At 35.2% G+C, this 22,524-nt stretch overlaps 2 protein-coding genes across 7 annotated transcripts in view; one reads left to right on the top strand and one right to left on the bottom strand.

The window, feature by feature from the left end:
- LOC128231230 (neurofibromin-like) overlaps nt 1-22,524 on the bottom strand; it is a 108,123-nt gene that overhangs the window by 83,030 nt on the left and 2,569 nt on the right. For all 6 annotated transcript variants that reach the window (XR_008260320.1, XM_052943765.1, XM_052943766.1 and 3 more), the window contains exons 2-14: nt 19,843-19,986; nt 14,027-14,110; nt 13,244-13,312; nt 12,106-12,224; nt 9,889-9,995; nt 7,608-7,678; nt 6,814-6,889; nt 6,349-6,455; nt 4,875-4,940; nt 3,943-4,122; nt 3,017-3,229; nt 2,102-2,251; nt 156-272 (exon numbers count right to left, since the gene is read on the bottom strand). Coding sequence is in view for 5 of the 6 variants with exons in the window: in XM_052943765.1 (XP_052799725.1) it covers nt 156-272; nt 2,102-2,251; nt 3,017-3,229; nt 3,943-4,122; nt 4,875-4,940; nt 6,349-6,455; nt 6,814-6,889; nt 7,608-7,678; nt 9,889-9,995; nt 12,106-12,224; nt 13,244-13,312; nt 14,027-14,110; nt 19,843-19,986 (1,503 nt within the window). In the remaining variant the exon portion in view is untranslated. The remainder of the gene's footprint in view (nt 1-155; nt 273-2,101; nt 2,252-3,016; nt 3,230-3,942; nt 4,123-4,874; nt 4,941-6,348; nt 6,456-6,813; nt 6,890-7,607; nt 7,679-9,888; nt 9,996-12,105; nt 12,225-13,243; nt 13,313-14,026; nt 14,111-19,842; nt 19,987-22,524) is intronic.
- The window catches only part of LOC128231231 (protein spinster homolog 1-like), a 36,054-nt gene continuing 30,655 nt past the window's right edge, over nt 17,126-22,524 (top strand). The window contains 1 exon segment of the mRNA XM_052943767.1: nt 17,126-17,554. Coding sequence (XP_052799727.1) covers nt 17,482-17,554 — 73 coding nt within the window. The 5' untranslated portion in view covers nt 17,126-17,481.

Genomic DNA, 22,524 nt, shown 5'->3' on the forward strand with positions numbered 1-22,524 from the left:
TCTTACATATATTCTTTCTTAACTGCAACGAATCAACATAATTAGGACAAAGGTCAAAATCAAAACAAGACACTTGATTACATCATACCAATAGTGAAAAATAACAAAACTGCTCTCTTATACGGAGCACAGCCATTGTCTATGTCTATACTTACATGAAGCATAAGGTTCGGGTCAGCGTGTATGAGTCTCACAATCCATAAAAGCAGGTAGCGGTAGGTTGTCATGGTTTCATCAGGCTTGCCCAGTTTGCTGATGGTGAACCGCGTCATCTGAATAGAATTATTCATAGTTAAACTTATCATCAGTATCTTACGGACCCTTCAATCTGCTCTATCACACTGAGGAATGCCGTGGCTCCAATGCGATTCTCACATGGGTAACCACGGGTCACAACCGATGTAAAGAAACAAGTACATGACATCAATTTCTCAACAACTTTTTTTACAAAAAGACATGACCCATGTGAGAACCCCTTTGAAGTCACCTGATTCCTCACACTGCCTATCTGCTCGACTACGCCGCTTTGACTTCGAAGTAAATATAATAACGATGTATTAAGTGCCTCTCAAAAGCAATAAAACTATCAAATTAAAAAGTGAACAAGAATCGCGATGTGACAAAACCAGGTTTTTAATGATTGGCAGAAGAGATTCAGTTTCAACTTCTTTCTTCTATTGTTTGTAACAGTGACCTTGATCCTAAGGGCCCCAAACACAATCCCATGGAAGTCATCCATAAACTCTTCCTACATATCAAGTTTAGTCACAGTATGTCAACCATAACTGAAACATTAATCTCTTTAGAAACAGTGACCTTGACCCTAGGGGGCCAAAAGGCAATCCATGAAAGCTCTGCATAAACTTGACCTATATACCAAGTTTGGTCACACTATGTAAACCCTTACTCGAGTTATTTAGTACTAACCATATTTCTATTTTTAGCAACAGTGCCCTTGACCTAGACCATAAATCTCGGAGCCCAAAACACAATCTCAGGAAAGGTCTCTATAAATTCTTCCTATATACCAAGTTTGGTCACAATATGTAGACCCTTACTTAAGTTATTCAATACCAACCCTTTTTCTATAAATAGTAACCTTGACCTTGATCCTAGGGGCCTCAAATGCATTCCAATAAATGGTCTCCATAAACTCTTCGTATTTACCAAATTTGGTCTCTTTATGTCAAACCTAGCTAAAAAGCTAAAATTATTTGATACATAGGGTGACTTTGACGCTGCCCTCCCACCAGCCCGCCCGAACAATGATGCAAGTCATTCAATATGAAAATGCGGTTAAGAATATAAAAATGTGCCTTTCAATAGAAATCAAAAGAAAAATTTTAAAAAAAAATCATTCAAGGGCCATAATTTGTATGTAGGGTTAAAATGGAGTTACGTTCCTTGTTGTGAGATGGTCGTCAATAATTCTGCGTAGTATTAAGTGGATTAAATGAAGGGTATATAAGTTTTTTTTATTAAAATCCCAACTTGCCTTTAAACTTTAACCTGCCCTAAAACTTTAACCTAAGTCAATCAGGGGCCATAACTTGTATTAAGGATAATATGGAGTTATGTATTATTGTGTGATGGTCCTGAACAATTGTGTGAAGTATTAAGTCAATTGAATGAAGGGTATAGAAGTTATCAATAAATATCCCAACCTGCCCTAAATTTTAACCTAAGTTCAACAGTCAATCAGGGGCCATAATTTGTATAAAAGATGATATGGAGTTGTCTAACCTCATTATGTGATGGCCCTGAACAATTGTGTAAAGTATTAAGTCAATTGAATGAAGGGTATTGCACTTATAAGTGAAAATCCCAACTTGCCCTAAAACTTTAACCAGAAGCCGACGCCTGGGTGAGTAGTAAAGTCCTCCATATTCTTTGAATAGGCGAGCTAAAAATTGATTGTTCAGTGGTCAAAATAAGCTCTAGCTTTTTAGCTGAGCACTGGTAAAATGCACTCCTGGTTCCAGGCTTGTTCAAATTCTTGAATTTATATAGCAGGGCTCTTTGAAAGTTTTGGATGCTAAGCATTAGTGAAAAAATTCAGAACTTTGTCATCCAAATGTACAAATTTAATGACTGAACTTACATAAGAAAGGCCGCCGGCGACGGAGGACTTGGGTGCGGTATGGCTTGTCATGCCTTGTGTCACTTTGTTCAGCGTGTCTGTGAACATGTTCCGCAGTTCTGCCGCCTTGTTGTAGATTATGCTAATGTTGGGCCACCATGCTAGCCTCCGCTGAAAAGATAATTCTTCATTTTAGAGCCTTGTAAAAGTTGGACATATTACCAGAATAAAACTGTATTTGTCCCACAAAAACATAATCTTCCAGACTTATTAACAGTGACTATATACACGTCAGAAGTATTTCAGATAAATCTAACCTCTGATTCAATCGCTGCAAAATCGAGTGTAACACTATGTTAGATCATTTCCCTGATATCATCATTTTGCCGCTAATTTAGTTTTCATAATTTTTTTTAAAGTTAAGCATATTGTTCTGATATGAATACGACTGTTCTTAGCAAATGTCATTGACATTTAACACACAATGCATTCTGGTACCTCATTTCATTTGGAACATTTTTTTTGCCAACCAATGCAATAACAAAAGATGACAAGACTGTTAAAGCTGCACTCTCAGACGGTTTTTATTTCAGTTTTTGTTTCAGAATCAGCTTATTTTGGCATCAATGCATTCAATTCAGTCATATAATATAACTTACAATAGCACAGATCTCAATTGTTTGGAAAACTACCAAAATGTTTCATTTTCATTCTTACAGCTTAGTAATTCTTTTAGCCATAAAACATCCAAATATGAACCCAAATATGAAAAACTGCGATCTGATCTTTTGTTGGCAGCCTAGTTGCTCTGATTTCCAGAGATTTACGTAAAAATTAGCTCATTCCAAGACAAAAAGATAAAAATGTTCTCAAAACGGTCAATCTGTGAGAGTGCAGCTGTAATCATTCATTTACCAAAAAATCTCAAACACGTACCTGTGTAATGATCCTATGTAGCGCGTTGACGAGGACAAAGTGGTAGATGGGTGGGGAGTGTGTGTTGAGGCACACCTTCAGCACATCGTTATTGTGCGGGGTGATACGGAAACAGGAGACGAAGCAATCAATGTAAAGGTCCAGATCCTGTCCCACAATATTCTGGCCCCGGGAAAATGTCTTACTGTTGGGCGGTGGGTTGAATAGAAGTGACTGAAATGGAGCAATAAAATTATTTAAGTTTCAACCTTTTTCTTTTACAACTTTACAAAACAGATTATTACAACATAAAATAAATCATTCTCGTTGACACAATGTTTCGGGAGTCTGTGGTCTGTTATTGAGAAAAGTTAGTCTCCCCTTATAGGATTAATTTCTCTTCCTAAAATGAGACCAAAATTGGGACCCATTAACAATATCAAGAAGACTACCTTTTTCACAAGAATATAAGCAAAAGCAAAAATGTAAATACTTGTAATCTTGTATTAATTTCTGCCATTGTTTGTCAATGCCATAGATTAAAAATAAATTATAGTTAACTTGTATTTACTTAGTCTCTTGTTTCTTTATTTTCACAAAACATAAGGTCCAGCCTCATTTACAACAAGAATTCCACGAAAGCATATGTCGCCGCTGGGAGCACCCTGTTTGAAAAGTCAGTTTGGTAAAATTCACTTCAAGGGCCACAACTCTGGAGTATATAGTGTGATCTTGCTGTTGATGGAACTCATTCAAGATATTTTGACCATCAACATTGTTAAAGCAAGTTCAGTAAAAAATTGGAAATAAATCCTTAAGGAAAAATAAAAATGAAAATGTGACGCCACAGATGAGGACAAAACACATGATCCCTATATGTCTGCCATACTAACCAGGCAACATAACAAAAGTGAGAGAACAAAATCTCACCCCTCTTCACTCCTCACCTTCAAATCCCCAATGATTGACTGCACGAGACTAAAGAGCACATTGAGCCTGTCGTGTATGGAGATGTAGGTGGATGCTTTGCACAGACGAACGCACAGCACTGCTGCACCCTCGGCAAGTTGTTTGTTACAGCTGTGATGATTGGCTATAGTTTTCTTCACTTCGTCAATGAAATGTTTCTGAAAAGATGAATGGAAAAACATATTATAAAAATTTGTGTCTGCTTAAAAAAAAGTTGGCACAGATGGACACACAACATCGCTGCACCCTCAGCAAGTTGCTTATTACAGCTGTTACCATTGACTACAGTTTTCTTTTCTTATCAATGAAATATTTCTTTTGCAAAATGGAATCATTTATTCTTGTACGTGAATGCAGTGGTCGAAATGAGCATAAGTCTGCAAGCCATGCAGTGGTAAAATGCTTTGCAGGCTTGCTCAAACTCGAACAGCGGGGTTTGTTGATTTGTTTAACGCTAAGCACAAGTGTAAGAATTCAAGCTTGTTCATCCAAAAACATAATTTCAATGACTGTGAAACTAGCAAATAAAGCCTAGCAACGATGGGCATACAGTACCATTGCACCTTTGCCAACTGTAAGTTACAAATGTAATGGTTTGTTATCATCTTTATAACCTTGTCTATTAGACATTTCTAGGGAAACATCAGGAATCAAGTCATAAATCACTGCCAATGCTAAGGGACCCAAATTTCTATGCATCATGACATCAGTTATCAATAATGTATGTGCAGTTTTATAAAATGGACCAAACTTAATTTTAATACGTTAAAGGTTTGTTTACAAGAATAAGTATTTGTCATATGCATCCAGATCAGCAAATTGTACCTCAAGCACAAGGCAGGCCTCAAAACAAATGCAAGATACTTATAGTCTAAAAAAAAACAGGCCTCGACTGTTCAAGATTCCCTACCTTTTTCAAGTGTTGTTGAGAGCAGGGGGCTCCACCATCTGCATTGTTGATCTCCTCCAGGATTTTCTGGAGAAAAAAAAGATACCAATTTTGCCATCGATGTCAACATTAATAGTATATCAATTACAATTACATTTACAAAGTCAAATTTTCATTTACAGTCAAACCTGTATTTAGTGGCCACCTTTGGGAAAAGGTAAAAGTGGCTGCTTACTACAGGTGGACACTTAGTCCAGGTTGGACTTTTCTGACACTTAGGCTTTGTTCAAACAGAGGTTGATTATGTATCTTAACCACCACCTCACCCCACAATCAGTATCATCAGAACCATTAAAGAAGGTTGAATACAAATGTAGAAAAAACAACTTTATTGCAAAATTACAAATATAATGCAATCTATAAAAGCTAATACATAGCATAAAAAAAAAATAGTCCACACAACTACATGTACATTTTTAAGTTCAATTTTTAATGTTATCATTCATTTTCCTTTGCGTCACTTCATCTCAAGTTCATTGAGTCCTCGTTTCCTGTTATATTCCTCTGTCTTTTAGTGTTTGGATTTCAATTGTTAGCATAAGCAAGAAACTGATTTGAGTCCGTCCACAGTTTTTCTTGCACTACGGCCGTTTTCTAATAATTGAATATACTCGACACTTCTTTTAGAGTCAAACTCTTCTGATTTATTTTATTGTCAGCCATAACCAAAATTAAAAAGAATATCAAAAACAAAGCAATGTAAGTATCTGTTTGTAGAAGTATGAAGCCGAGCACTTTGACAATTAATCAGAAATGAATACACATCGTAACTCGTTTCACACCATCAAGTAACAGTGCAAACTTTAAATTCATAATTATCATATACAGCGTTCTTTATCGGTATTTGACAATTATCTTCGTAATTATCAAAATATCTTCATTAAGTGTGTCAATTCTGATCGAAACATTCGCTGACGTGTTATAAACATGATCTCTCGATAAGTGAACACGCATGGTAATCATGTGATGTTATAGGCATTTTCATTGGACAAAGGAAATATCTGAGGCTGTTGTTCTTTTCCATCAACTTCAGTATCAGTTAAAGCTGTGTATTGGCAAACATACTTAAGGAAGTGTTAGTGACAAGGGATTAGTGGCCGCTAATTAGTGTTTTTATGGCTTCACAGGGAGAAATAATAGTGGCCCCGGCCACGTTAAGACAGTTGGCCACTTAATGCACATACTTTATACAGTAAAAACGTATGGGGGGAATTTGGAGTGGCCCGATAAGGCAGGTGACCCTTTAAAGCAGGTGACCATTCAACCAGGTTTGACTGTACATTGCACAACAATTCAATAACTGTCAACTACATTGCTGACCCTATTAAGTGTTGATACTTTAGGGACACAAAAGATGTTAGAGAATTTAATATGGACTTGTACTAGGCATTACATAGTATGTGGCCCCAAATGTAGGTGCCCTATATGTACTTACAGGACAGAGGATGAGTAGCATCATTTGGAAGGGCCAAACTGAGGCCTTACGCTTAGCAGAGTTCTCCATGTATGATAGGTACTGCTCAAACAGCTTGTCACAGCACTCTGTAGATAAATACAATACTTTCAGAATGTAAAGTAAAAACTTTAATCTCATTTGCCAAAACAGCCATAGGACTGGATGAATTTTATTTGCCAGTCTGTTATCTGTGGTATAAGTAAGTGCAAAGAGCTGGAAGGTTCTAATTGATGGAGAGAGACAATATCAACCACAAACCTGTCTGTTTTTCACTTCAAAAAATCTAAAAAAAAAATTCAACAAGCTTGCCTGACTTATTTCTACCACAAATACATGATATTTAGTGATCCCTCACATTTTAAGATTAAGCAGGAATGTGAAACAAGAACCTGCGTTCTTGCTATTTTCACAATTAACAACACATTACAGGTGTTGTGTACATACCCTGTAGTTCTTCATTGGGCCTTTTCTGTAGGTCAGTGAACTCTTCAGGGTAGTTATCCATCCAGTTCCAAATGGCCTAGAGTACAAATATATTTAAGATATAAAACTGGATTTCCGATGATTGGTTAAAATCGAAAATTGATTGGTCTGGCCTGATATCGCTGACAACTGATAGTACTTGGTCATAATCGATCATCAATTCAACCAGAGTTGTTTTTCTTCCTTATTTTTGTCATCAGCATTTGGTTAATTTGCTAATTTTCTCCTTTGAGTTCATTCATACATTCTGAAGTGTTCAGATGTTATCGTAAGCAATATGGGCTCAAGCAACAACAACACATACAATACACGTTGTTAAGGATTACTGATAAATTAAGGTATTGTTGAAAACCAATTGTACTATCGATAATGGGTTTCTTGAGTGGAACCGATTATCGATTGTCAAATGGAATAGATTCCCAACACTACAGTTTATACATCATTGCACATATATCAGATTAGGGCAACAGATGCATAAGTGTTTCAACTTGTTAAATTCCAAAAAAAATCAACAAGAAGTTTGATCAATGAAAAATGTAAGCAAAAAAATATGCAAACTATCTTATTTATTTATTTCTTCTACATTCTGTTACAATGGTAGCAACATCAGCTTCAAAGTCTTCGAGACAATGAGATAATTTCAAAACTTTGCACATGTGGCACAAAGACTCATTTGAATGGCAACTTAAAACAAACAAAGTTGCATTATGACTCTTAGTAATTGTTAACAAAAACTGTACACCAGGTTTCATTACCTTTTCCAGGTTATGTGCAAGGCTAGAGATGACCTGCTTGGATTTCAGGAGTCTGAACTTGGACACCACATCTGTAAACAAACAAACATTATACATCAATGTTAAGCCCAGCACGGGGAAAAGAAGGGGGGGAGGGGCCAGACAGAAGTGGAATTTTGTCAGACCTGTTTTGTCCACCATTTTGGACATAGACTTGGTCTTGGTTAATTTTTGAAAGGATTTCTGATACCTGGAACACTTCCAACCCCAGAGATTTCGATAAATGTCCCTTCTCCAGGGAAAAGTTTTAGACAACAAAATTCACAGTCTGTCTAAATCCCCTTTGGAGTGACCGATATCTTGACACTAACATGATTTTAAATAATCTCTTCTCCTATTACAAGTCAATACCTTTCTTAAATCAACATTTTGCGTGCAAAAGTACCTGAAAACCGCATTCCCATTGTCTTCAACCCAGAGTCTTGCCAAGAGTTCTCAATGACCTTAAAATTTAAGTTATAAATCTACTTCCATTTAGTAAAGCACCCGAGTTCCATCTAGTACTTTCAACGATAATTTATCAAGCCTAAACCACAATGCACTAAAACCCTTAGGTAACTGTCATGTATAGATTTCAATTTAATGAACCACATATCACGAGCTCTACTCAACACCTGTGCAGTATTTTTTTTAATAAAGAAAAACAAGTTAGCACAAAAAGTGAATACTACTTAGCACATATATCTCCCCATCCTCATTAAGGCCAAAAAAATATGGTTTTGGTTTGGTTTGGTTTGCTTTTGGTTAGGGTTTTCAAAAACAGGTAGAGTAGGTAGGCGTTTAAATAAAAAATTTGAGTATACCATCAGTGATTTTTTTTTGGAAATATTTTTACCGCCTGTGCCTTGCCAATTGGGAAAAAAGTTGACTTTGGGAAAAATACAAAATTAGGCCAAAATAGCTAATTATAATGGTAAATATACATGTTCTAACTTTTTTATGCAGACATTATGCTGTGAAAGAGTAAGTATTGTCAAGATTTTGTTTATATTTCAAGAAATTCATTTTTTTTTATTCATTAACGTAATCTACATTAATCAAATTGAGAAAATAATATGAAATTTTGGGGAAAATGGACATCTTTGCGCAAGGGGAAACAGCCTTTAGAAGGCAGTGAATTACACCAAAAAAAAACACTGACTATATATAAGAAAGTAATTGTCATCATTAAAGAATGGTGTTAAAGTAATATTCAGTATAATCTTCAAAGGTTTTAAACTATATAAAGCACACACTAAAAAAAAAAAAATAAGAATATTTCTTTTAACAACTGACTATAAATAGGGTAGGATCAGCTCCTATTTCATAGGTAGGGTCGGGTAATCGGAACAAAATGTATTTTTATTAGGCCTTGTTTCCATATAATCGAGAAGTCACTGAGAAGCTTTGGAGTGTCTTCATCAAGTGCAAGGAATAAACAGTGAAGACTGATGCAACTCTTTCTATTATAATATACAGTTCAGTCCGTCTTGCGCCAAGCCATCAGTAAGTCTTGGATTTACTGCCACACTGACTTTTATGTAATTCTATCTTTCTTTACTAAATGCCAGACTAGAAGAAATTCATTCAAAGTTCTTGAACTACTATCTAGGTCAGAATATCACCTATAAAAGAAAAGGGCAAGGCAAAATGCTCTTCTAAAAAGAATTCAAAGTTTTTAGATCATTATTGTATATTTTAGAACACATATCTAGGTAAGAATATCACCTTTAAAAAAAAGGCAAGGCAAATTGCACTTCTAAAAAGAATTCAAGCTAACAATTAAAAGTTTTTAGATCAATATTGTATGTGAAACAGAACTACTTTCTAGGTCAGAATATAACCTTTTAAGAAGAAGGCAAGGCAAATTACTCTTAAAAGCATTGAAATTCACAAGATTTTAGAACCAATACGGCAATGTGATATGAATAAGCCAAGAATGAAAAGAATACAGTTGGAGTTTCGCCCTTTCCATATGCCAATTTCCTAAACTTTTTAATTCTTAAAGAAGAATTATGCTAAATTCATACTTTCAAATTGAAACCAGGGCAGTGCCTAGTTGGTGGTCAGAGGGAGAAAATCCCCCATTAAGCTCCTTGGTCTAAAGCATTTAAAGAGCCTAAGATTGCTTTTAAACATATATGTTATAGTAGCTAAGGATCAAAAAAAAAGTTAGAAGGAAACAAATTCCAGAAATCCATAAATCCATGGAAGATTTTCACACCTGCTTAATTACAAATCATGATATGAGAACTCTACCCACCACTGAGGAGTTTTGTAAGCCTGTTCACGTCCACATTGAGGTGCTGAATGAGTTCAAGGTCCGAGAGATCTGACTGGTCCTCACTACAGGTGGACAGCGTCATCAGCCTGAAACATCAACATTGAAATGTATACTTCATAGCTTTATGTAACCCAGTAATCAATTTAATTATATCATTGGGAGAATTTAAGGTACAACAGTTTTTATGAAATATATCCCTTTATATGTATCAATAGGCTGGTACCAACAACACATTTTCCACAGACATCCTTCTGAAATTGGTGGAAAAAAACACAGTTTAACAAACTAAATATCCAAATCCTCAAAACCCTCAATGCAATTCATACACAACATAACCTGCAATAATAGCCTATCTAAGCATAAAAATTGAATGTTTTAGTATTCTAAAGTGACACTTTTATTCAAAATCACTACATACACATGTATAACAAACATAAATTTTGAGTGATAAACCCTCATCCAGGGCTCTCACTAGGCTGAAAATTTTGGGAGAAGTGACTTCTCCCTTCAGTCAATTTAGGGAGAAGTGGGGAGACTTTAGGGAGAAGTGATACTTTTCATAACACCTGATACAAAAACTATGCCATACCACACACCTCAGTTTATATTCACATTCAAATTGATTGCTATAACTATATAAAATGTTCATAAAATAATGTATCATTTTTGGCTCAGCAAAAGTGTATTTGTCAATGTCACATAGTTTATCTCCAAATAGCATCTAAAATGAACCAAAAAAAATACATCTAAGGATTTGAAATAATCATAATAACCTCATAAATGAACTGACAATAAAGTAGGGGGACGAATCTTGTTTTGGTACGTTCGGGATAGGGTACGAATGTCACATTCAGCTGTGCTGTTATTTACTTGTCTCTGGCTAAATAATTTTAAATATGCTGACATTTAAGAACCAAATGACATTTAAATCAGTGTCCTTGATGAAAACTTTACCAATACATAATGGGAAGTTGATAAATTAACTCGGAAAATTGTTCTGACAAAATGGCGATCTCGCCGATTTTTTTTGACATCTAACTGTGACAGGAGAAAATTACTGTAAGTAAACTCTACATAAAGCAAAAAAATAAATATTATTTTGTGTTTACAAATAATTTTTTACATGAACATTTCACTAAAACCAATCAAATATTTGGTGATACAGTCATGTTATTGATTTTTTTTAGCGCCTACTTGCCGATGGCCCGAGATGGCTATGACCGTCTGCTTCAAAAGCAACAACGTTTATTTGTCTTGCATTGTTTGTTCAATACATATATTAATTACTTTTTAACTTAAATTAATGCTTGACACGATTTTCATAATTATGTCTCCAATTCTATCTCATTTTAACGAACTTATATCATTTGATCAGGATCTTCTGAATGTTCATTCTGATTGGTTAACTTTCAATAGCTCCGCCTACTGGCGATGCTTTGGTAATTGGATGACACGGCCCAATTATCGGATTAGGAGATTACTGATTTGTATGAATGGCTTATTGTGATGTTTTGACTAATGGGACATTGGCCAAATACTCGCTGATTGACAGATTTACAATGTGCTAAAATTTTCGACGAAGTCAATGTCGCTTTGATGATACAAATGGGCGAAGTCTGGGAATTTTAGTCGACCACTTCGCCCAAGTCGCCCCCTCGCGAGAGCCCTGTCATTTACTTACTAAATGATACATTTATGCAAACTATTAATTACTGATAACACTATTGTAACTGTGTGTTTAATAGCTCAAAACGCAAAAATATTAAATGATTGGTGAATGCCAAAAGATTTACTACGGTCTACTATCGTCTCATAATGTAGCAATACCGTGTTTTCTGCACATTTCTTTCAAATAAAACTAGGTATCCTTCATAGGCACCATTGTTTTCGACATTTATTCATTCTTTTTGGTATATTAAAACAATTATATTAAATGTGTTAAATCTTATTTGGGAGTAATATTGCATCTTTAAACACAGAATGACATGCATTTCAAATGGCATACATTGCAGAAATCCCGTTAAACACTTCAGTTTTGGGAGTGACCACAATCATGACATCATTTTAGATACAAAGTTATTAAAAGTAAAAGCGTTCCTTACAGAAATCTTGCTGAACACAGCATTAAAATGCGTTGAGAATAACTGAAATCATTAAGTCGTTTAAGATCCAAGATGATTTGTGGTAAAAGTGTACCTGGCGGAGATCCTGCTGAACACAGCATTGAAAGCGTTGAGACTGAGAGCAAAGAGCACCTTTGAGGCGAGACTTTTCAGCTGGAGCACGTACGGAGTGTCATTCTGCATGTTCAGGAACTGAAACGCAAAATAGAAGTCGGTTTTACTTCAGTTGTCAGAATTGCACAATCCCGCAAGCCCTGCACTGGTAAAATACTAACACAAATCCTGCATTCTATACAGCATGGCTTGCTGAAACATTTTAAATCGACCTATAGTGTAAGATTTCAGGCTTGTCCATCCAAAATCCATTTTGGAGTATTACTTCAACACTTCACAAACCAACTGGTTACCCAGACTACTAGCCCATTCACAAAACTGACCATGACTTCTGTTTTGAAAAAGCGAAGAAGTAACTGTACTTGTCCAACCTATCTTAGACTTATCTTCGCTTGTAGAAATTTTCCTTATGTCTGAATTTCAGACACCCTTGTTTTCGATTTCAGACACCCTTGTTTTCGAAACTTTTGAAAGTATTCCTTTATCAGATTTATTTTGTGTCTGCATTACCTTAACTTCTAAAATAATAGCTTTTGATATAGTTCTGCTAAAAACGATCTTAAGCTTAAGGTTTTAACAAGCTATCAAAATCTGCCATGCTGTTTCCATGGGTTATCGTTTAGGTTTTCAAAGGGCAGTAACCCATGGAAATAAAGCATAAAAAGAGCCATGGAGGCCACAACTTTTATAACTAACATATTTTTCAACCATCAATTTCACCCATTTAAAGCATGAAACTTACTATGGGCTATTTCATTTAAACACATAATCCCCGGAGGGAAGGCACTTTTAAAATATACCACCCCCTACAGAAGCAAATTTACTCTTTCAGGGTCCAAATTAGTGAACAGACACCCACCCATATAATATTTAAAAAAATTGCTTTCCCCCCATGGGTTATAGGTTTCACTGGAATAGCTTTATGATGTCTCTAATCTAAACCCTTATTTATTTGTTAGAGCACATTTGCATCAAACCCACAAAACCACTGTTGTGATAAAGGGCAATACTTTTACGATTAGTATTAGCGATTATAGTGGAATTTAATCTGTCACAACTAAAACATTCCATTGGACAAACAATGATGTGAATGTTACCTTGCAGATTTCTGGTAGAAGCAGTTTGACATAGATGGCTTCATCCAGTCTTGATGTGTCTTTTGGTTGCTGAAATGGATATGGCATTGTTTCACAACTTCATCCTTTAGTATATAATGTAGATTAGAAGTGGTCGAAATGGTCACAAGCCCTGCATTGGTAAAATTATTTCCAGGGCTTTTTAGAATGAAATTGATGCTTAACACTAGTGTTAGAATTCGGGATCTTTCGAAGGACTTATTTTGATGACTGTTAAAACGCCACAACATGAGTAGAAATGAGAGTTACAATGTTCAGGCAAATAGATATATGTCATAAGTCATGTTGAGGTCCTGGACCCATGTAATTTAACTCATGAAAATACAGATGCATTCATTGACAAACATTGTTTGGGATCTTTTGAAGCTTTTTCATCACAAAGAAGCAAAATGAGGCAAAGACATTGACCTTGACCTGTTAAGTGTTACCACCGTCAGCAAATATAAAGGAACCTGACCAGGGTTGATCGATAATGACCAGCTGGGACACAAGCTTGTTCCTCTCATATATTGACCATAATACCATTTCTTGATACTCAAAGACCAACATTGACCTTAACCCTGACCCACCAAATGTCTGGTCTAACTGGTAATGGATACATACTGAGTTAGGGACCTTGACAAGCATATTAAGTACGAGTTGGGACTCAAAGTAGTTTCTCTTAGATTGACCAATACCATTTGAACATACTCAAGAGCAACATTGACCTTGACCCCAACCCGCCAAATGGTATTTGCTACTTACTGAGTTAAGAACTTTGACCAGCGTATCGAGTATGATGAGTTGGGACTCAAAGTAGTTCCTCTCTGCCTCCTGTCCAATAATCCTCTGTAATAACAAGAAGTAAACATAAGTTATATAATGCACACTGATTTAAAAATGCACTTTCACAGATTTCACCATTTGACAACTTTTTTTTTCTTTTTTTGTTTTTGAATGAGCCAATTTTTGTGTAAATGTCTTGAAACCAGTGATACAACATTGTTGACAAAACATCAGATCGCAATTTTTCATATTTACATTCAAATAATCTATTTCATGGCTAAAAGCCTTACTTACTCTTAAAGAAATATGAGTTTTTCAGCATATATCCACACAACTGAGATATGTTCTACTGTGAGTTATATAAATGACTGAATTTTTCTGAAGGCATTAATATCAAGATCAGCTGATTCTTACAGAAAATTAAAAAAAAAATGTCAAAACATTCAACCTGTGAGCAACCTTTTGTGCTTAAAACTCAGCTTTTAATGTAAAATTTAGCTAATGCTTTAAATAATCAAGAAAAAGTTTTTTTAATTAAAGAACCTCTTTCAAAGACATTTGAAAAATTATGATCAAATTTTCAATGTTGAATTCACTTTAATACGTTGTATTAATGTATAAGAAAAAAAAAAAATGTAGCTAAAAGTATGTTTAATTAGCTCTTAAAACATTTCAAGAAGATGAGGTTTCAAATTTCAGCAGATATATTTAAAAAAAATAACCTACTTTTCAGTCTTTATAAATTTGAGTAATTTTGGCTTTTTGGTTGCATGTATGTATGACATGTTTTGTCAATTTAATTGTGTACAAGTCTGTGTTTCACTGCTACTAATACTGCAATTGACATCATGCATAAGTGATTCATTTGAGATCACTAAAGTGGTTAAGTGATACAATTGAGATCACTCAAGTGACTTCATTCAGCTAAGGTGGTATATGAAGTCGTTCAGATAATACATGTACAAAAGATAAAAATATAATCTACAACTATTGTTATCACAATAGTCAAACCAAAATTTCGGAGGCCCATCTGTATGTAAAACAAATTTAAGGTTTGAAATAGGGCTCAGACAGGTACCAAATTTTGGGCCAGGATGCCTGATCATCAATTACCCGCGGGTACCAAGGTACCCATATATTCATGCGACAGATATAACATGGCGTGTAATAGTAAATACAAGGTTTTCTTGCTTTTATGAAGCACCATGAGGTAACCATGTTGACTAAAATAAAACAAGTATGGTTTGGAATTTATTTTTATTGTTTGCCAAATGAAAAACAAAATGAAAATTATTCAAAATACATGAAATAAAAACACAACATTATAAATATAGTTTTGATGTATTGTTTAATTCATTATTGTATTTGGCAAGGTAAGGAGTAATCAAATTGTAAAAGTCAAAGTGTAACTAACCCGGGTACCTGGCTACCTATCCATGCCCGAGTTTGGACAGTAATAAGGCGCAATGTAACACCCAAAGCAAACAATAAATTAAAAACAATACAACTTATTTCTTTAAGTTTGAAGAAAAACATCATGAAACAAAACTAAACAATCAGCAAGGAGAGTAAACAATGAACACAGACAGTGATCAGTGAGCAATCAGTTCCGTCAGTGAACAATCAGTAAGGTCTGTCAACAATCAGCAAGAACAGTGAACTATCAGTAAGGTAAGTGAACAATCAGCATGATCAATGAACAATCAGCACAATCAGTGAACTATCAGCAAAGACACAGCATGGTCAGTTTACAATTAGTGATGACAGTAAAAGATCAGCATGGTCAGTGATCAATAGAAAAAGGTCAGTAAACAATGAGCAAGGTCAGTAAACAATGAGCAAGGTCAGTGAACAATCAGCAAGGACAGTAAACAATGAGCAAGGTCAGTAAACAATGAGCAAAAACAGTAAACAATTAGCAAGGTCAGTAAACAATGAGCAAGGTCAGTGAACAATGATCAAGGTCAGTGAACAATGAACATGGACAGTGAACAATGATCAAGGTCAGTGAACAATGAGCAAGGTAAGTGAAAAATCATCATGGTAAGTGAAAAATCAGAATGGTTAGTGAGCAATGAGCAAGGGCAGTGAACAATGAGCAAGGTCGGTGAACAATCAGCCAGGTCAGTGAACAATGAACATGGACAGTGAACAATGAGCGAAGTCAGTGAACAACAATCAAGGTCAGTGAACAATCAGCAACATCAGTGAGCAATGAGCAAGGTCAGTGAACAATCAGCAAAGTCAGTGAACTATTAGCAAGTTCAGTAAACAATCAGCAACATCAGTGAACAATCAGCAAGGACAGTGAACAATGAGCAAGGTCAGTGAACAACAGCAACATCAGTGAGCAAAGAGCAAAGTCAGTGAACAATCAGAAAAGTTAGTGAACAATGAGCAAGGTCAGTGAAGCAATGAGCAAGGTCAGTGAACAATGAGCGAGGTCAGTGAACACTGAGCAAGGTCAGTGAACAATGAGCGAGGTCAGTGAACAATCAGCAAGGACAGTAAACAATCAGCAAGGTCAGTGAAAAATGAGCAAGGGCAGTGAACAATGAGGAAGTTCAGTGAACAAAGAGCAAGGACAGTACACTATCAGCAACAGCAGTGACCAATCAGCAAGTAAGGACAGTAAATAATCAGCAAAAGCAGTACACAACAGCCAGGACACAGCATGGTCAGTGAGCAATCAGCAAAAGCAAGGACATTAAACAATCAAGGAGGACAGTAAACAATCCAGAAGGAAAGTGAAATATCGGCAAACAATAGTTTACAATGAGCAATGACAGTGAATTATTCCATTTATTTTAGAATGAGGAATAAAAACTTCTTGATATTTGCTTAGCTCATTGTAACACATCCTAAAGCCAGATAGATGATGCAATAATTGCACATCATTGAACAAGGAAGGCATCCGAAGACTTTTACATTTTGTTTGCACATGTACATGCTCCAATTATGTTTGAAAGGGCCTCGGACAAAGCAAATGTACATGAACCATTATCTTAAGTTCGCCATTGCTCCCATTTCATACATAAGTTAGCAATAGTGTTTTAAATATATGTATGAAATAAAGTTTTAGAATCTGTGTCAAGTGAGATGCCTGTGTTGTTATGGAACTAAGATAACTGTTGAAAGAAGTTCATGTCGGCTTAACCTTGAGTACACACTACGGACCTTATCAATGGAAACCGAGGAAAATTGTAAAAGAACCAAAACATACACACAGCAAGATAACAAATGATTTCTATTTTCAAATTCAAAGTGGAATGACAATTTGAACGTATGAAATACGAGATATTAATTAATTGCAAATGTTTATAACAAAGCAGTGACCTCTAATAAATAAACACCAATATCAGATAATAACTGAAGTTATATGGTAAAACTAAGCCGTGACCAATGAGTTGATTATATGGATATTGTAATTCAATATGATGGATAAAAGAAACAGAGAAGATAGTAGCATCAATGGGAAGGTGGAGTTGACGCAATACAAACAAACAAGTAAGTCCACCTACAAGTTCATGTATATTGATTTCAACTTCATATTTTTAAGATACATTGTAGAGTTCTTCTAAGATGCCTAAAGAAATGTGTACTATAAACATATATATGCCATAATATATTTCTGCACCCTTAACCAACTGTGTCTAAGTTTTTCACATGTTTTGAGATGCTTAAGGTTTTGCTTTTATGCTAATTTTGCAATTCAATATTGTTGTTATCATATAATAACACATTTTTAAGGGAAGATTGTGGAACTTGTATCAAACATAAACGAAGTATCCACTTTCTGAAATCATTTTTTAAAAAAAACATTTTTTTGGTTGGCCTTACAATTCATGGAAAAAAATATTGAACAATGGATTGCAGAATCAGCTTTTGCTTTAAATATGCTTCTGGCTATAAAACATTGAATTCATTATTTCTTTCAAGGCTAACATCAAGTCGTGCTACGTTTACCGAATTTCACCTTGAGCGACTTGATTTAAAACGGAAGAGAACAATTAAACATATAAATGTTATTACATTAATTAAGCTCAAGACATCAGTTTTAAATGAACTTCCTAAAATAACAAGAAAAACTGTCTTGTCAAGCATCATGACATAAATTGTTTCTCAACTCTATTTATAGATTCTTGCTTTGTCACTTCAATGGTAGGTAAATAATTGTGCAGTTTCTTCAAGTTCATTCATTTTTATTTCAATTAAAAAATTTCAAGTGTACCAAGGATAAACGGACACCAGTACTCGTCTATTTTCTCAATTGTCCAAGGGGTTCTTAATTCATTAAATTGTTGAAAAAGTTGTTGATGTGTGTACCAATGCTTCTTCAAAGAACAGCATACTAAAATTATTTGTTCAAACTTGTCAAACTTGAAGTGTGATTAAAATGTGTAGTGTGTATTTAGAAAAGGTCACCATGACCTTGAACTTTGACCCCAAGATCAGTTGGGGTCATCTCCTGACCATGACCAATGTGTACTATACCAAGTTTGTAGACTTTACACCAAGTTGTTGATTCCACACCAAGTCAGTAAAAAGCTGTTAATCTGTTAAGAAAGAGCCCATATTTTTTCTAGCCCATATTCTTTTTAGAAGGTCACCATGACCTAGACATTTGACCCCTAAATCATTAGGGTTTCTCTTCTTACCAGGATTAATGTGCATACCAAGTTTGAAGACTCTACATCAAGTAATTCAAAAATTATTGATTAGACTGCATCCAAGTACCAGAACCAAAAGAATCCTGGGTTTCAATAATTTTGATTGAACCGTCTGACATAATAACCGACCAGCTACTACTTATTCTACTAAAAATACACTTATTTTTCCAAATTTTAACCTGCCCAGTGTTTTTTCCACTTTTAAGGGAATGGTGGCCGGGCACTTTTGTAGGAGAAAATTAGCGTCAGTTTGGCAAAAAGTGTAAAAATACTATCACAATTCATATCATGTTCAACTATTTTTTTACACGGATTTGTTTACCAGTAAAAGTTTATACTTTTTTCACAAGGGAAATGGGGCCAAAAACACACACTGCGGCCCGATTGCCAAATGAACCATCCATTTTGGTCGGCAGCCAGTGAACACTGCAAATCATCATCCAACAGTTAAACATTCATACTTGTCTATGTTAAGTCACTAATTTGAAATGCATTTTACCTTATAACGAAAAAGGTAAAGTATAATCAAAGACTCTGCATTGGCATTGTTGACATTAAACCAGTCTTCATCGTAACTGGGTGTTTCGGACAAGTTAAAATTCCATGATGGTTGCCCGAACGGGCAAGTGCATTTTCCGAAATTTAAATCACTCAGTTTTCACAATTTCTTCAGCAACAATTCACAAATTCTAAATGAACATTCTAAATATTGGCTTTCGCATATTTACTCATGAATTGGTGACGTCACAGCATTCTGCGTGCTCAGCCTTTGTAGTATTCAATTTATAAGTGTCTAAGCATCTCCCCAACACTTGGACGCTTATTAATAAAACACTTCTCTCGTTTGTGTTTTTGTTTGTTTTATTTTTTTATTTTTTTGGGGGGGGGGCAAGTAAAACTTTTTTTGGGCAAGTGGTTTTCTTAAATTACTTGCCCAAAAGGACAAGTGCTGAAATTTTTTAAGGCAGAGACTGTTAAACCGGTCATTACTCAAAGGAAGGCCTATCACTCTGACTGAATTCATTTAGGTTTAAGGCCCCTTGGTCAACTCAAAAAGAATGAGCACTGCCACCAGCCACTGTAAACAACAGACAAGCTTAGAGTGGACATATCTCAAGCACCTACCGTGTTATTGACTGACTGCAGAGTTTTCGTAAGTCCATTGATGACTTCTCGGAACTTGTATCTTGAGACATTTATTAGGCATTCTTTGTTCTGTTCCACATTCTGAATAGCCTGTGTTGTGTGAAGGCCAGTTTTGATGGGCAGCTGAAATTAAAAAATTAAAATAACTGTGCAAAAGGATATCTTGACTCGAGTTTTCCAAAACACATAAATCACTACCTTTTTCCTGTTTTCATGTGCAACGTAGTGCAAAGTACATTTATTTTTTTCTAACGATACAATAATACTCGTAAGATTTTTTTCTACTTGCATAATTGTCAGATACACGGTAACAGGTTTTGGATGCAATTTAAATGTTATCTGAATGCTCTGGTTTCTGACCCACTCAAAACTCCAGTCACATCATTGAAAAAATATTTTTTAAGATGGCTTTGATAATGAGCTTGAACAATAAATAAAAAATTAAACTAAAGCAAGGGCAAGTTGAGCAATTGGTCCATGGCAAAAAAAGTTTGTTTTGAAGGACAGTCCCAAGTATGGAACCCACCACTCTTCCCAGGGATGGTTCATCACCAGGTTGATCCACTGATATGAACAATAAACTTCATAATTAAATAGCTTTTTTTTGCTGAAGAAAAACTCCCCAAAAGCCAGACCTTTTACTGGGCAGTTGCCTAAATCCAGATAAATTTTGAGTTTTCTTAAAATATTGTCTGAAGTACTGACCATAAGTACATGAAATTTTGATAGAAAAATGTTGAGTCCTATATTTACCAAAATGGAAAAAGAATAAAATTAAAATAAAATAATTAGGATATAATATTCTTTATGAAATGAGGACATGAATGACTTCCGAAAACATGCATTCAGAGCCTAAATATTCCGATTTTTTTAAAGAACAAAGTTAACATCATCAAGGCAATATACAAATATTTAAATGTTATTTAAATGAAAATCATGTATTAAATATTTAACCTGTATATAAATTTTATCCTTTCCCAAAGTATTCGTATATGTATTTACAGCCTATTCAAACTACTAATTTGTCCGAATTAGAAACGTTTTCATATCAAATGCTACACAAAACAAACACTATGGTATCAGCAGTTTATTTACTTTATATGTATGTTCGCATTGTGTTTGGTGATTGACGATATGTCATAAACTTAGTATAGTAGTTCTAGTATTTAAAGACACCCTAAATATAAAAGCTTGCGCCATATGACGTCATCCCCCATGTGACTAAATATTGACATTTGGAAAAGCGACATTTTAGAGGTATTTATTTAGTGATTATACTCAAAAAGCTGCACTGTTGAGTTGTTTTTTTAGCTATAAAGGTCAGTTGTGTTTAAAGCGACAGTCCGCAAATCGGGCAAATTAGCCATGAAAAAAAAAAAAAATTCATCTATGTGTTGATAAGCATTCCTGACTGACGAATCCAAAAAAAATTTGGTTCAAATCGACCTAGAAATGAGTTTTTCGTGTCATTTTCAATATCTCTTCTTAACTATCGGCCCCCGAGAGTTAACGGTTATATAAATAGAAAAAACAGTGGGATTCCAAAGTTCTTGCGCATGCGCAGGGCGATACTATTTCCCGGTCTCTCCTCGTAAAATCCAGTCTCATCCGGTCTCATAATTCCCGGTTCATAACTTATGGCCCCAGGCAACGGATTGTGTTGCTGATGTTTATAACACGATTTTGACAATCTTATTTGTTTTTATATGTAACAAAATGGTATAAAATATATAAACATTATGTCTTAATTTATGCAATTTGTTATAGGTATACACTATTTATGCAATTCGTGTTAAAGGTGTAGAGAAAGATGCGATGCAGTACAAATGCTCATGTTTTTTGCATAAAATTGAGGACGGCTAGAGTATGAAGTAACTTAGAATTGCACCTTTTAAATTATGTTATGTTATGTTATTGTTCTTCCTTTTATGTTTACCCCCCCCCCCCCGACATAAAAATTTTTAAGCATAAATGATTACAATTGAAAAATTCCATGTTTGCATATCCGACTCATATCGATACGATACGATATGTTTATTGCGTAAAACATTATACAATGTTCATCGCATGTAAACAAGTAAATCAATGAATGGAGAAAAAGTACACAAACACATTTTCTGGAGCTAAAAGTTGCAATGTTATAACATCCTATTATAGTAATTATGCGTGTGCTTAGACATTAAAGCTACTAGATGAAGAGTGTTTCTTTGAAGTTGCGCCTTTCTGAAGTAATCAACACATTATGTCTCCATTTTTCGTTTATAATTTTGTGCTATTCGCTAATGCTAGGTTTATATTAGGCCACGATTACCACGATGTCCCCGATTCCAGAGCATCGTGGCGAACGTAACAGAGCGTGGAGTCGAATCGGGGTGATCGTGGGGGAGCGTAACGGAACGTGGTTGAATCGGGGACATCTTGGGCATCGGGACAGATTTTAAATCAAACTTAAATTTCACCACGATTGCCCCGATTCATTTTCTAATCATGACATAGCGTGGCCTTCGTAACAAAATGTAACGGAACGTAATGAAGCGTAACAGAACGTGGAGTACAATCGCAACAGATCGGGACCAGCGTGGACACATTTTTTCATCCCGCTTCGCTGCGATGTCTCACGATAGCTCCACGCTCTGCTACGATCTACCACGATCTGTTACG

This window comes from Mya arenaria, chromosome 4, assembly GCF_026914265.1.
Source record: "Mya arenaria isolate MELC-2E11 chromosome 4, ASM2691426v1".
In the NCBI taxonomy this organism is placed as follows: Eukaryota; Metazoa; Mollusca; class Bivalvia; order Myida; family Myidae; genus Mya; species Mya arenaria.